This window comes from Antechinus flavipes, chromosome 5 (assembly GCF_016432865.1).
Source record: "Antechinus flavipes isolate AdamAnt ecotype Samford, QLD, Australia chromosome 5, AdamAnt_v2, whole genome shotgun sequence".
NCBI classification, from domain to species: domain Eukaryota; kingdom Metazoa; phylum Chordata; class Mammalia; order Dasyuromorphia; family Dasyuridae; genus Antechinus; species Antechinus flavipes.
Genome location: NC_067402.1, coordinates 200,846,087 through 200,858,303, shown reverse-complemented (window position 1 = coordinate 200,858,303; position 12,217 = coordinate 200,846,087). Strand labels below are relative to the sequence as shown.

General features: G+C 33.8%; 1 protein-coding gene across 1 annotated transcript in view; it reads left to right on the top strand.

Moving 5' to 3' along the window:
- Nucleotides 1-11,817, top strand: part of ANKRD16 (ankyrin repeat domain 16) — a 31,173-nt gene extending 19,356 nt beyond the window's left edge. The window contains exons 5-7 of the mRNA XM_051961856.1: nucleotides 3,920-4,081; nucleotides 6,460-6,538; nucleotides 9,579-11,817. Of these exons, the coding sequence (XP_051817816.1) occupies nucleotides 3,920-4,081; nucleotides 6,460-6,538; nucleotides 9,579-9,733 (396 nt within the window). The 3' untranslated portion in view covers nucleotides 9,734-11,817. The remainder of the gene's footprint in view (nucleotides 1-3,919; nucleotides 4,082-6,459; nucleotides 6,539-9,578) is intronic.
- Nucleotides 11,818-12,217: the final 400 nt, after the last annotated feature.

Here is a 12,217-nt window from a genome sequence, read left to right as displayed (position 1 = left end):
TAATGACTTTGGTTTGAAATATATTGAGTTTAATATATCTATGGGGCATCATTTTGGAGAAGAAAATGGCAAGCCACTCTGGTATGTTGGTCAAAAAAAAAAATGGAACATCAAAGGTGGCTGAAAAATGACCAAAAACATGGAACATCCAGTTTGAGCTGGTTAACAGGCAGTTAGAGATGTATGAGTGGTGGTCCAGAGAGAAATCAGGGCTAAACTACTCAGTGATCAGCATGAAAATTTGCTTGATGGTAAAGAAACCTGTACAAAGAGATATTATCCATGCCTTTATGGTTTAGAATAAGTGACACTAACATGAACACCATGGAAAGAGCACCGGACTGGATGTAAGAGTCACCAGTGTAGCTGTGGGGATCTTGAACAAATAACCTTTCTCTGCCTCAGTTTCCTCATCTTTAAAATAAAAAGGAAGATTAAATTACCTTTAAAGCCCCTTCACGACTAAGCTCAAACACAAGTTTTTACCAAAACTCTTTGCATAAGAGTGAAAATTGTGAAAATTGTCTATGTGAAAACATAGACCAAAAGATAAAATAAAGCACTCAAGAAAAATTAAATTTAAAAAAGTATGCTTTAATGTTCTCTAAGATTATCTGCTTGCTTCTATCTATCTATGATTTAGGTATCTAGTTTGTACATATTTACATAAATGTGATCTCCCCCTTTAGAATGCTTAAAGGCAAGAATTGGTTTTGCTTTTTCTTTATATTCCCAGCTAGTACCTGACACAAAGTTAAGTATTCAGTTAAAGTTTGTGGATGTAATTTAAGGTTTGCAAAATGCTTTACTTGTAGCATTTCATTTGATCCTCATAATGACCTTGTATATAATTCCCCATTTAATAAATGAGAAAAAATCAGCCTGAGAGAAGCTAAATGCCTTCCCCCAGGTTGTGTGGTTCATTATTCTTTAAAGCAGGATGTGAACACATATTTTCCTGCTTCCTAATTCAGCATTCTTTACTGTGGATATTTTTGTTGTCATTTCAATTGTATCCAATTAGGGTTTTCTTAACAGAGATACAGGAGTGGTCTACCAGTGCCCTCTCTGGCCTCTTTTACAGATGAGGAAACTGAGACAAAATAGTGTTAAGGGATTTGCCCAGGATCATCCATCCTGTAAGTGTCTCAGGCCCTATTTGAATCCAGGAAGATCTTTTCCTAGCTTTCTCCACTGCGCCACCTAGCTGCCCTTCCACTGTGATGCACTGCCTCCATAAAGATGTAGACAAAATGAAAAATACTGAATTCACACATTAATGTGCAGAAAGACCTCCAAGTTATCTTTATAATATTACTTACCCTTCTGCACTCTGAGATCCTGTCCGATTGGCCTTCTCATTTGGATCATTACTAACTCATGATCTGCCATCTCCCTCTACTGAATTTTTGCAATGGCTATCCCCTGGCTGGGAGGCACTTTCCCTGTGCTTCTGCCTCCTAGAAGCCCTCTCTGCTTTTGGGATGCAACACAAACACCATTTTCTGCATGATACTTTTCCTGATTCCCTCCAAATTACACTCCTTCCATATTACCTTGTATTTAGCTCATTTGTATATAGGTATATATTTATTAACTTTATATTTATTCTCTACATCTGCATATATTTTAAATACATTTCTATTGATATCTTTTAGTTTTTTAATATCATCATAGTTTTCTGCAGTTTCCCTCTCCCTCCCAGAGAGCCATTCCATGTATAAAGTAAAATATATTGTTTTTTTATTTTCAAAATACATACATGGATATTTTTTCAACATTAACATTTGCAAAACCTGTATTCCAATTTCCCCCCCACCCTTCTCTAACTCCTAGATGGCAAGTAATCCAGTATATGTTAAACATGGTAAAATTATATGTTAAATCCAAAATAATATATACTGTTTTTAAGACGTGCGAGAGAAAGGAGTGGGGAGAGGAAAAATCAGCACAACTAATCAGAACATTGAAAAAGATTGAAAACATATCACCTAGGGACCTCCTTCCTCCACAAAGGAGTAGGTTGGGAGTTTCTTCTTAATATGTCCTCTTTCAAGTCATATTTGAACTTTATAATTTTGCTACATTAATTTTTTTATTTGTGAATATATGGTTGCTATTTACAATATTGTATGATTGTATCTATTATTTTCTTGGCTCTGCCTTAAATCTTTAATTTATGTAGATCTTTTCATGCTTCTGTATTCATCACATTCATAATTTCTAACAGCATAGTGGTATTCTATTACATTCATATGCCAGTTTGTTTAACCATTCTCCAATCCACATGCATCTACTTTGTTTCCAGTTCTTTGCTATTACAAACAGTGCAGCTATAAACATTTTATTGTATAGAGACTTTCTTATTAACTGTCTTCCTTGGAGAATCTGGATATAGGGACATTATAATCACTTTATTTGCATAATTCTAAACTGTTTTCTAAAATAGTTGTACTAACTCATAGTTCTATCATCAATGCACATGGCTATCCCACAAACCCTCCAGTATAGACTATCACCAATTTTTTTTTTCTGTCTTTACCAATTTGCAGGATGTTAAGTGAAATCTTGTGGTTATTTTTATTTTCATTTCTCTTATTATGAGTGATGTAGAGTATTCTTTCAGGTGCTTGTGAATACTTCAGAATTCTTCTTTTGTGAACTGGTTGTTGATATCCTTTAATCACATAACTATTCAATAAACAAAATGTTTTCCTATGCAGTTATGTGTGAATTCATTATTTTTCACTCTGCATGTTTTTATAAAGGTAGTTAATACCACAGTGGATTAAGTACTGAATTTGGAGACAGGAATATCTGGTTTCAAATTCTGTTTCAAACAATTATGAGCTGCACAATCCTGGAGAAAGCACTTAATCTCTCTAAGGATATACATATGTTTTCATATATACTTAATCCCTTCCCCCATCATAACTTTAATTTACTTATCACATGTAAATACATTTCATGTATTTGTATCCCCAGAGATCATAACATAGTATTTTCACTTTTTTTGAATGTTGTTATTTGCTGGCTTGTTTTTTTCTTTCTCATTTTTTTCCCCTTTTTCATCTGATTTTTCTTATGCAACATGATAAATGTGGAAATATGTTTAGAAGAACTGCAAATATTTAATCTATGTTGGATTGCCTGCAGTCAGGGCAGGGAGGGTGAGAATGAAGGGAGAAAAGTTTGGAACACAAGGTTTTACGGGAGTGAATGTTGAAAATTATCTTTGCATGTATTTTGAAAAAGAAAAGGCTATTATTATAAAAATAAATTAAATAAAAATTTGTTATTGGTTAATTGAAATGGGAATAATAAGACCTACTTCACTTTATCTAAAGTGTAGTAATCAAAAGTTTATAAAAGAAGTGAAGAGTCTTTCAGATCTACAGTCTGTAAAATCTCTCTTACTATATGTAAAATTAACTCTCATACAGAGCAACTAGGTGGTGCAGTAGGTAGAGCACCAGCCTTGAAGTCAGGAAGACCTGAGTTCAAATCTGGCCTCAGGCACTTAACAACACTTCCTAGCTGGGTGACCCTAGGCAAGTCACTTAACCTCAATTGTCTTAGCAAAAAAAATAAATAAATAACTCTCATTGTGATTAAGGTAACTTGGAGTCACCAAGATGTGGAAATCAATCCAATCTGCCTTAGACAGATTCTAGTTTGTATGACCTTCACAAGACATTTAACTTTTCTTGCCCTCAGTTCTCATCTGTAAAATGGAATTGATAATAAAAACAGCACCTATCTCACAGGGTTAGTACAATAATAAAATAATATCACGTAAAGCACTTTTCAAACCTTAAAACACTGTATAAATTTTAGATGTTATATGACTATTACTCCTTGACTCTAATTTTCTTTTGAACTTGTCTTTATTCTCTCTTGCCTTTTTTCTCTTTCATAGGCTTGTTTCACAGCCAAGGACATCCTAGGTGCCCAAGCTTTACACAAGGCAGCAGTCACTGGTCAAGATAAAGCCATTCAATTTCTAGTCTCTGATCTTGGTGTTGGAGTTGATGAGAGAGTCACATTAAGTGGATACACAGCCCTTCACTTTGCATCTAAGGTTGGTTGTATTTTGTAATTGCTATCCCTATTCTGACTCATTAGCCAGCTGCCTTCCTAGATAACTTTTAACTACTCTTTTATATTGGATTGGTTTGGTGAAATCATCTATAGCACAACTCCTAAAGCAGATGTGTTCTAAATAATAAACTCTCTGAAATTAAAGAACGTAAAGTAAACATTTGCCCCATAAGGAACCCATAGGTTCCACTGATTATCCTACATTTAAAAGTAATTATGTTTGTCAAGCAAGAGGAACTTGTTTTAAAAAATACAAGGATCTGGAAGCAGAAGGAAAAATGTAAGAATATATACCTAATTCAATCAGTCAAGAAGTAAACATTTATTAGGTACCAACCCACAAAAGGAGAAAGAGAAGGTATTTTGAAGCAGAAGATTCAGGCCAAAAATATATCCCTCCTACGCTACCCTTACTAAGAGACAGAAGGAAATGCTGAGAAAATGTCTGCTCTTTCTCCTGTTTCCTTTTCTGTTACCTGATCATCAATAGACATTGTAATATAATCTATTGTATTTTTTTATCCAAATGTTTCTGGAATCTGAATTTTACCTCAACCATAGAGAAATTTGTAAATAACTAGAAATGCAAATTAAGACAATGAGACAAAAGTTTAAATGTTAGGAAATTTCCTAACTGGATACTTAGAATGACTGATTGTACTTCTGACTTTTCATGTAAAATAAACTATAAAGCTGTACAAGAAAAAAACCACAAGGGCTATTGTATTATTCTATGATTACAACAATCTAATTATATTAATGGTGTCATAAGCCATTTACTGGTTTGCAGAGATATACAAAAAGGTGACAAAGAAGAGGATTAGTAATAGAACAGGGTGGCCAAAAAAAAAAAAAAAAAAGAAAGAAAGAAAGAAAGAGACAAAAGAAATCATTTTTTCAAATGAACAGAAGAAAAAGACAGACTTGAGGAAATTTGAACAAACAGGACAGCTTTCAAAGTTAAATATGGGATCTATTATGTCAGACTTAAAACAAAAAATAAGCTATACAAAATAAATTCATTTTTCACGTCAAAGACTTTTTCAACTTTCTGTACATGGAAATGCTATTTTTTCCTTTTTAATTTTTTAATCTTAAAAAAGCCATTACATTCATGACATATCTTGTTGCTACATTTAAAAAAAAGATTTAAATCTATAAATTCTTTTATAAATTTTACTCAGTAGATACTCCTGATATCAGAAGTTATTACCCATCCTGTATGAGATTGGGGGTGGGGTATTAAAAGAATACGAATTTATATCTATTTAGACAATAAATAAGCATTTTGCCTCTAGAAACAGCATAATATAGTAGAAAAAATGCTGGATTTAGTTAGAAAACCTTCATTCAAATTTTAGTTTTGCCTATGTATAACTTTGAACACACAGTGATTCTTGAACTGTTTCTCTATTTGTAAAATGGCCAAGTTAAATTAGACTGCTAAGGACCCTTCCAATTCAAAATCTACAATCTAATGAGTCTCTATCAGGCTTTAAGAGCTGTGTTCTACTCACCAATTACAGAAATCAAACTACTGATTAATTATACCTATACTTTGAATTACTTTTTAAGTTACAATGATGAATTGGCTCTGATCTATGCACATTCTTATATCCAGTCACCTTCATGACCAAAGACACGTATATGTACAAAATTAAAATCTAGGATTAGGAGTATGATCTGTGTTTACAGAACAAAACCAATGTAATGTACTCACCAGGGAACTGGACTAAATCTAGGACCTTTTAGCCTCAGTATAGTAACACTAAATAACTAAATTAACTAGTCACAAATAACTAATTTTAGAATTATTTAAATAATCTCCTAAACTTGTAAACAGAGGGATGTAGTGTGAGGCGTACTATATTTAGACTTTTTGATACTGTGTACTATATTTTCACAGTCTCTTTTTAATTCATCGCTGCTCTATATTTCTATAAAAGATATTTAAGATAGCAACAAGTGTGAAACTTAGAATGATTTAACTGACCTATGTACTACAAGTAAATTCTAAGAGTTCTATTAATACCTGGATTACAGAAGAGGTTTGTACTATGTGCTATGCTATTATACAGTTGTTAAATTGGCCCTCATTTTGTGAGATTTACACGAGTAAATAGCTATCTTAGATTCTAGGAAGCTTATATCTATGATGGTAAAGGGTTCTTTCCTATTTATCTCCTCTTTGGAAAAGACAGGGGAAAGGAGGAACATTCACAAATGAAAATGACATAAAAACATAACATTTGTAAAAATATGGTTAAAAAAAAAAAAGAAATACTTGGTGTGTTAGAATATATTTTTAGGACCTGATTTCAACTTTCAACTATGTAATTAATGTGTTCACTCAATCAGGAGGGACATACAAGTACAGTGAAGACTCTCTTGTCCTTGGGAGCTGACCTCAAGTCTAAAGAAGGAAAAAATCGATCTGGTAAGAATTTATGTCACTGATGCTCAAATATAAACAAAACTTGTAAATTATTAATATTTGGATCTTACTTTCTCCAAATAATTTGTAATTTCTTTGGTGTGAATATTCCTGGAATGATGCAAATTGCAACACTGAGCCTTGGTAGATAGTTTCATGAGTTGCTGTGGCCAAAAAAATTCATCACTTAGTGCCTGGGGAGAGTGAAATTTAGCTGAACCAAAGCATTGTGGCTATGATCAGGTTTGTACCGAAAGCATTGATAGTTTGAAAGGACCTGATAGAACTTGTCAGTTACTACTTTAACTGATATATACTTTGAGAAAACTTGGGCACAATGATAAAGAAGCACAAGTAATATTTTAGCTAGGTTACATTTTTTTTTTATTTGGCATAAGACTGACATCCATAATTTCATTGGCTAAGGGAACTTCTGGGAAAGGAACCACTCTCTACCAATGAAGATTATCAGATTCTTTGCATTTATGTTCTTAATTATCTAGAGCACAGGTGTAAAACTTGCCTGTGAACAAGCAGCCTCAAAACTCTCAGCTTTGATAGAATACTACTAAAATGTAATTAGCAAAAGGTTTAACAAAATAAAAATATAATACAACACAGATATTTGTTTCTGTACAGATTTTTAATTTGTGTTTTTCTAAGTCTGTGTACTGCAGACAGGGATCCATTCCTCTTTGAGTTTGACACCATTGGTCTAGAGTGTTCATAGATGGCCTAGCCAGCAGATGTGAGAGATGGGAAGTGAAACTAGGTTTGCTTGGCCCTCTTTCTACAAGGTTTTAACTGCTTCCTTAATTTCACAAAACAGCTTTGCTGGATTAGTGCGTTCTAAAAAATGAGATCTTTTATACATTTACAAAATTTAATAGTGACTTCTTTGGATATCAGCCAGTTCTTGGTCATACCAGCAAATTGTACCTTGTCTATAGACTAATAGATTCATCATTCAAATAGTAAAAAAAAAAAAAAAAAAATGATTTAGCATTTTCTTTGTACCAGGCCCTGGGGATATAAATAAAGCAAAATAGATCTTGCTCTCAAGAAACTCACAGTCTAAGGGAGAAGACAGCTTATAAAAATCTATGTATAAATAGGATATACACAGGCTAAGTTGTCGATAATCAACAGGAAAGAATAAGAATTTTTTTTAAAAGAACAAATATTGATATAGAACTCTTAGATTTGCAAAGAACTTTACAAATATTACATCATTTTATCTTCACAACAACCATGGGAGGCAGATATTATTATTCCCTATTTCACAGACTAAGAAAGGGTAAGTAATTGAGGAATGAGAAGTATCTGAGGGAAAATTTGAATTCTTCCTAACTCCAGCTCTAACATTCTATCTATCTACTGTGCCATCTAAGGAGAACTAGGAAAAACCTTCTTTAGAAGGTGGAACTTTAACTGAGACTAGAAGGAAGTCAGGGAAGCAAGAAGGCAGAGAGGAAATGGAAAAGAGCTCTAGACATGAGGTTCAGGTGATGAAAATGTCGAGAGATGAACTTTCCTGTGGGACAAACAGCAAGGAGTGAGTGGAGGGGAGAAAGGGAAAAGGTGGATAGGGATGAAATTATGAAGGTCAGAAAAAAACAAATACAGGATCTTATTTTGTCTCTACAAAGGAGCCCCTGGAGTTGATTAAACATGGGAGTGACATCGGAATTGTTCTTTAGAAAGATCAGCATGACAGCTGAGTGGACTATGGATTGAGTAGGGAGAGATTTGTGTTGGGAAGATCCTTGACATCAGGTTATGGCAATAATCCAGGCCAGAAGTGATGAGGTCCTACAGCAGGGTGGTAATAGTATCAAAGGAGAGAAAGGGTTCTTTCTTTCCAGTCTCTTTGTGTGTGTACAAGTATACAGATATATAGCTATATAGTATGTGTGTGTGTGTGTGTGTGTGTGTGTGTGTGTGTGTAGTATACATTCACACATATATAATCTATTTTCTATTATAAATCTAACCAAGATAAGCTCTACATGATATTTCATATATATATACACACACATATGCATATTATAGATACACATATATATGTATATCATATATATCTACATATGTGCTATGTTTATAATATATGTGGTGTGAGTGTGTGTGTGTGTGTGTGTGTGTATGTGTGTGTGTAAACTCTTAGGGAGTTTTTAGGAAGGAAGATAACAAGTTCCATTTTGGATATGTTGATTTGAAGATGTCTAAAGGACATCTATTCAAGATATCTAATAAAGATGTGAAAATGCAGTTCTAAAGAGTGGTTAGGGCTGATCTGATAAATGTGATCATCATCTGCATGGAAATGATAGTTGAATCCATAGGAATTAATGAGATCATCAAGTGAAATGTTAGAGAGGGAAAAGGGAAAAGGGCCCAAGACAGAGCCTCAGGAGACATTTATGGTTAATAAGCATGATCTGGATGAAGGATCTAGCCAAGGAGAGTGAGAAGGAATGATCAGACTGGAGGAAACCCAAAGGAAAGCAATATCTTGAAAACCAAAAAGAAGAGATTATCCAGAAGTGATCAACAGTATCAAAGAGGTCAAGAAGATTGAGAAGTGATAAAAGACCATTAGATATGATGAGTAAGATCATGGGTGACTTTGGAGAGAACAGTCTTAATGGAATGATGAGATTAAAAGAGACAATTAAGAAGGGAATGAAAAGAGAAGTATATTTGGGTAAATACCTAAATCTTTAAATATGGATACCTGGAAATCATTTCAGAACTAATTCATCAGGATGGGACAGCTCAGAATTCATTTTAACAAATTCATATGGGAACTATGTTTTCATATGTATTATTCACTAGACTTTGAAAAGCCTCTTCATTTAAAATATACCTTAATGGTTCATGGGGGAAGGTATGGTGAACTTTTTTTGAAAATATACATTGTGGACAACTGAATAGCTTAAAAATAGCTTATAGATATTGCTTTAAATGGAATTAATCTCTTCACAAGTTCAAGACTACTTTAGATATGGTATATTAAGTTCATTTTGATCCTATCTTCCCGCAGCCCTGCATCTGGCTTGTGCTGGTCAACACTTGGACTGCATTGAGTTTCTCCTCCAATGTGGACTAAAGGACTCTCCAGACATTGAAGGGACCCTGGCTCGGGAGCTCATAAAGAAACAAGATATTCTTTATTACTTTGACCAAAAAGTAGCATGACCCACAAATCCTCCTAAAAGAAGAAAATTTTGAGCAGCAGTGTTACTAGCTTTCTTGCTAATTTTTGGTTAATAAACATAGGACTATTGAATTTGGACATCACTGAGTGCTTTCAACTCCTCCTTTATACCTGAGTAAGGATGTCTGTGATCATCAGGAAACAACATCCAGATTAACTTCTGGGAACCACAGAGTTTCTGTTGTATTCTAAACTCTGTTATGAACATGTTGTGAGATCCTGACCCAGCATACACTTCTTGCTTTGTACTTAAGTTTCTCTGCTTTTGAAGTTGATACAATAACTTATTCTGCTTCTTGAGGAATTTCTATAAGAGGAATTAGAATTTGCTCTTAAAAGAATCTTCTGACTGCTCAGAAAAAGGTATGAAAGTATTATATTATGGATGGGGTTAAGCCCTGTTAAAATTCAAGTTTCATCTGAAATTTACTTTAGATTTGAATAGTGATACTCTGCTGTTCATTTTGATTTATTATTTCATAGATCTATTTTTGAGCTGATATGATTTCTGGTTTTGTTTTGGAGAGGAAATATCTATTGGACATTTATCTTTTCCACAATCAAAACACTCTCTCTTCCCTTTGAACTGGCCATATTTCCTCACTCCCATTTTACCTCTGTTTCATAGAATATCTCTTCTTTCAAGATACATTTCAAGCATTGCCTTCTACACAAAAACTTTGCGGATTTCATGTCCCCCCGCCATCAACTCCTAATGTTCTTCCTCCCGAGGTGCCTTATATTCAATTACTTTTATTTATTTTCTTTATATTTATAAATATATATATAAAACACATCAGAGAGGATTCAAAATATATAACAATAAATTGCTAGTTCAAGAAAGTTTATATAATAGAACAAATTATATTCATGTGTGTCTATCTTTTCTTCCTTGTGGGTTATTCTTTTGTTCTCTGCTGTGTACTTTTTTTTTACTTTATCGGGGTTTTTTCCCCCTTTCATCCCCTTACCTCCCCCAAGCAGGCTATACTTAAGCTAGGATATATTTGTGTATGTATGTATGTCCATATACACACACATATACATATATATATATACACAGACACATAAACACATCCACATACATACATAGACCTTTCCTATCCCTGCTAATTCATTGCTTTGATTCTGCTTTTTTAACTTGCCTTGCTATTACTTCCTTTATCTTCCAATTATTTTTATATTTTCTCTTCTTGATCTGTTCTTTAGATGTTTTTTCTTATAAGATGTTCACATTCTATTCTATTTTTTCATTTTTCATATTATTTTGTTATTTCTTGTTTTCTTATAGCTTTATCGTTTCCTCTTGTCCAGTTCTAATTTTCAAAGAGTATTTTTGTCTTTAAGACTATATCTCCTTTTTTAGATGGTTAGTTTGTTTTTCATAATCGTCTTGTTTTTCTTAGAGGGTTTTTATTTCAGTTCAGTTCAATGACTCTTCTGATTTTTAAATTCTTTTTTGAGTTCGTCTATAAATTCTCTCAGGGCAGGGAACTATCTACTTAACATTACTCTTTGAGGTAAATGCTGCTTTTTTAACTTCAGTGTCCTCCTCTGAAGATGAGGTCTTCCCTATTTCCAGAGTAAGTTTCAATGGTGGGGTTCGTTCTTTTTTGCTGGTTCATTTTTTTAAAAATAAGAGGTATTACAATGATCAATTCTGATGATCGTGGCTCTTTTCAACAGCAAGGTGATTCAGGCCAGTTCCAATGGTCTTGTGATGAAGAGAGCCATCTGCCCCCAGAGAGAAGACTGATGAACTGAGTGTAGATAGTATTTTCACTACTTTTGTTGTTTGTTTGTATTTTATTTTCTTTCTCATTTTTTTCTTTTTGATTTTATTTTTCTTGTGCAGCAAGATAATTGTATAAATATATATGTATGTATTGGATTTAACATATTTTTAAACATATATTGGATTACTTGCCATTTAGGGGAGGGGGTGAAGGAAAGGAAGGGAAAAATTGGAACACGCAATTTTGCAAGGGTCGGTGTTAAAAAATTATCTGTGCATATGTTTTGAAAATAAAAAGCTTTAATAAAAAATAAATAAAAATAATAAGAAGTATTAGTGTACGCACCAATCATAGGAGAGGGGGGCTTCTGACTTTCCTTCAGCTCTTCCCCCTTGACCTGGAGCCGCAAACCAGGAGCTCTTCCCTCCTGCAAGAGCCACAGCCAGCAGCCTCTGCACTCAGGGGTGCAGGCTCTTTCTGCCTCCCAACTGTGTCTCAGTTGGGCCTGTCGTTTACTCAGTCTTCCCCAACTCAGACTCCAGCCTCTACACTCTATCTAACATTTATAGAATGCTAAGCCCTTTACAAATGTCTCATTTTACCTTCACAACAACCCTGAGATAGGGACTATTATTATCTCTGTTTTACAGATGAGAACACTAAGACAGAGATTAAGTGATTTGCCTAGAATAACCGCTACTAATTGTCTGGGGCCAGATTTTGAACTCA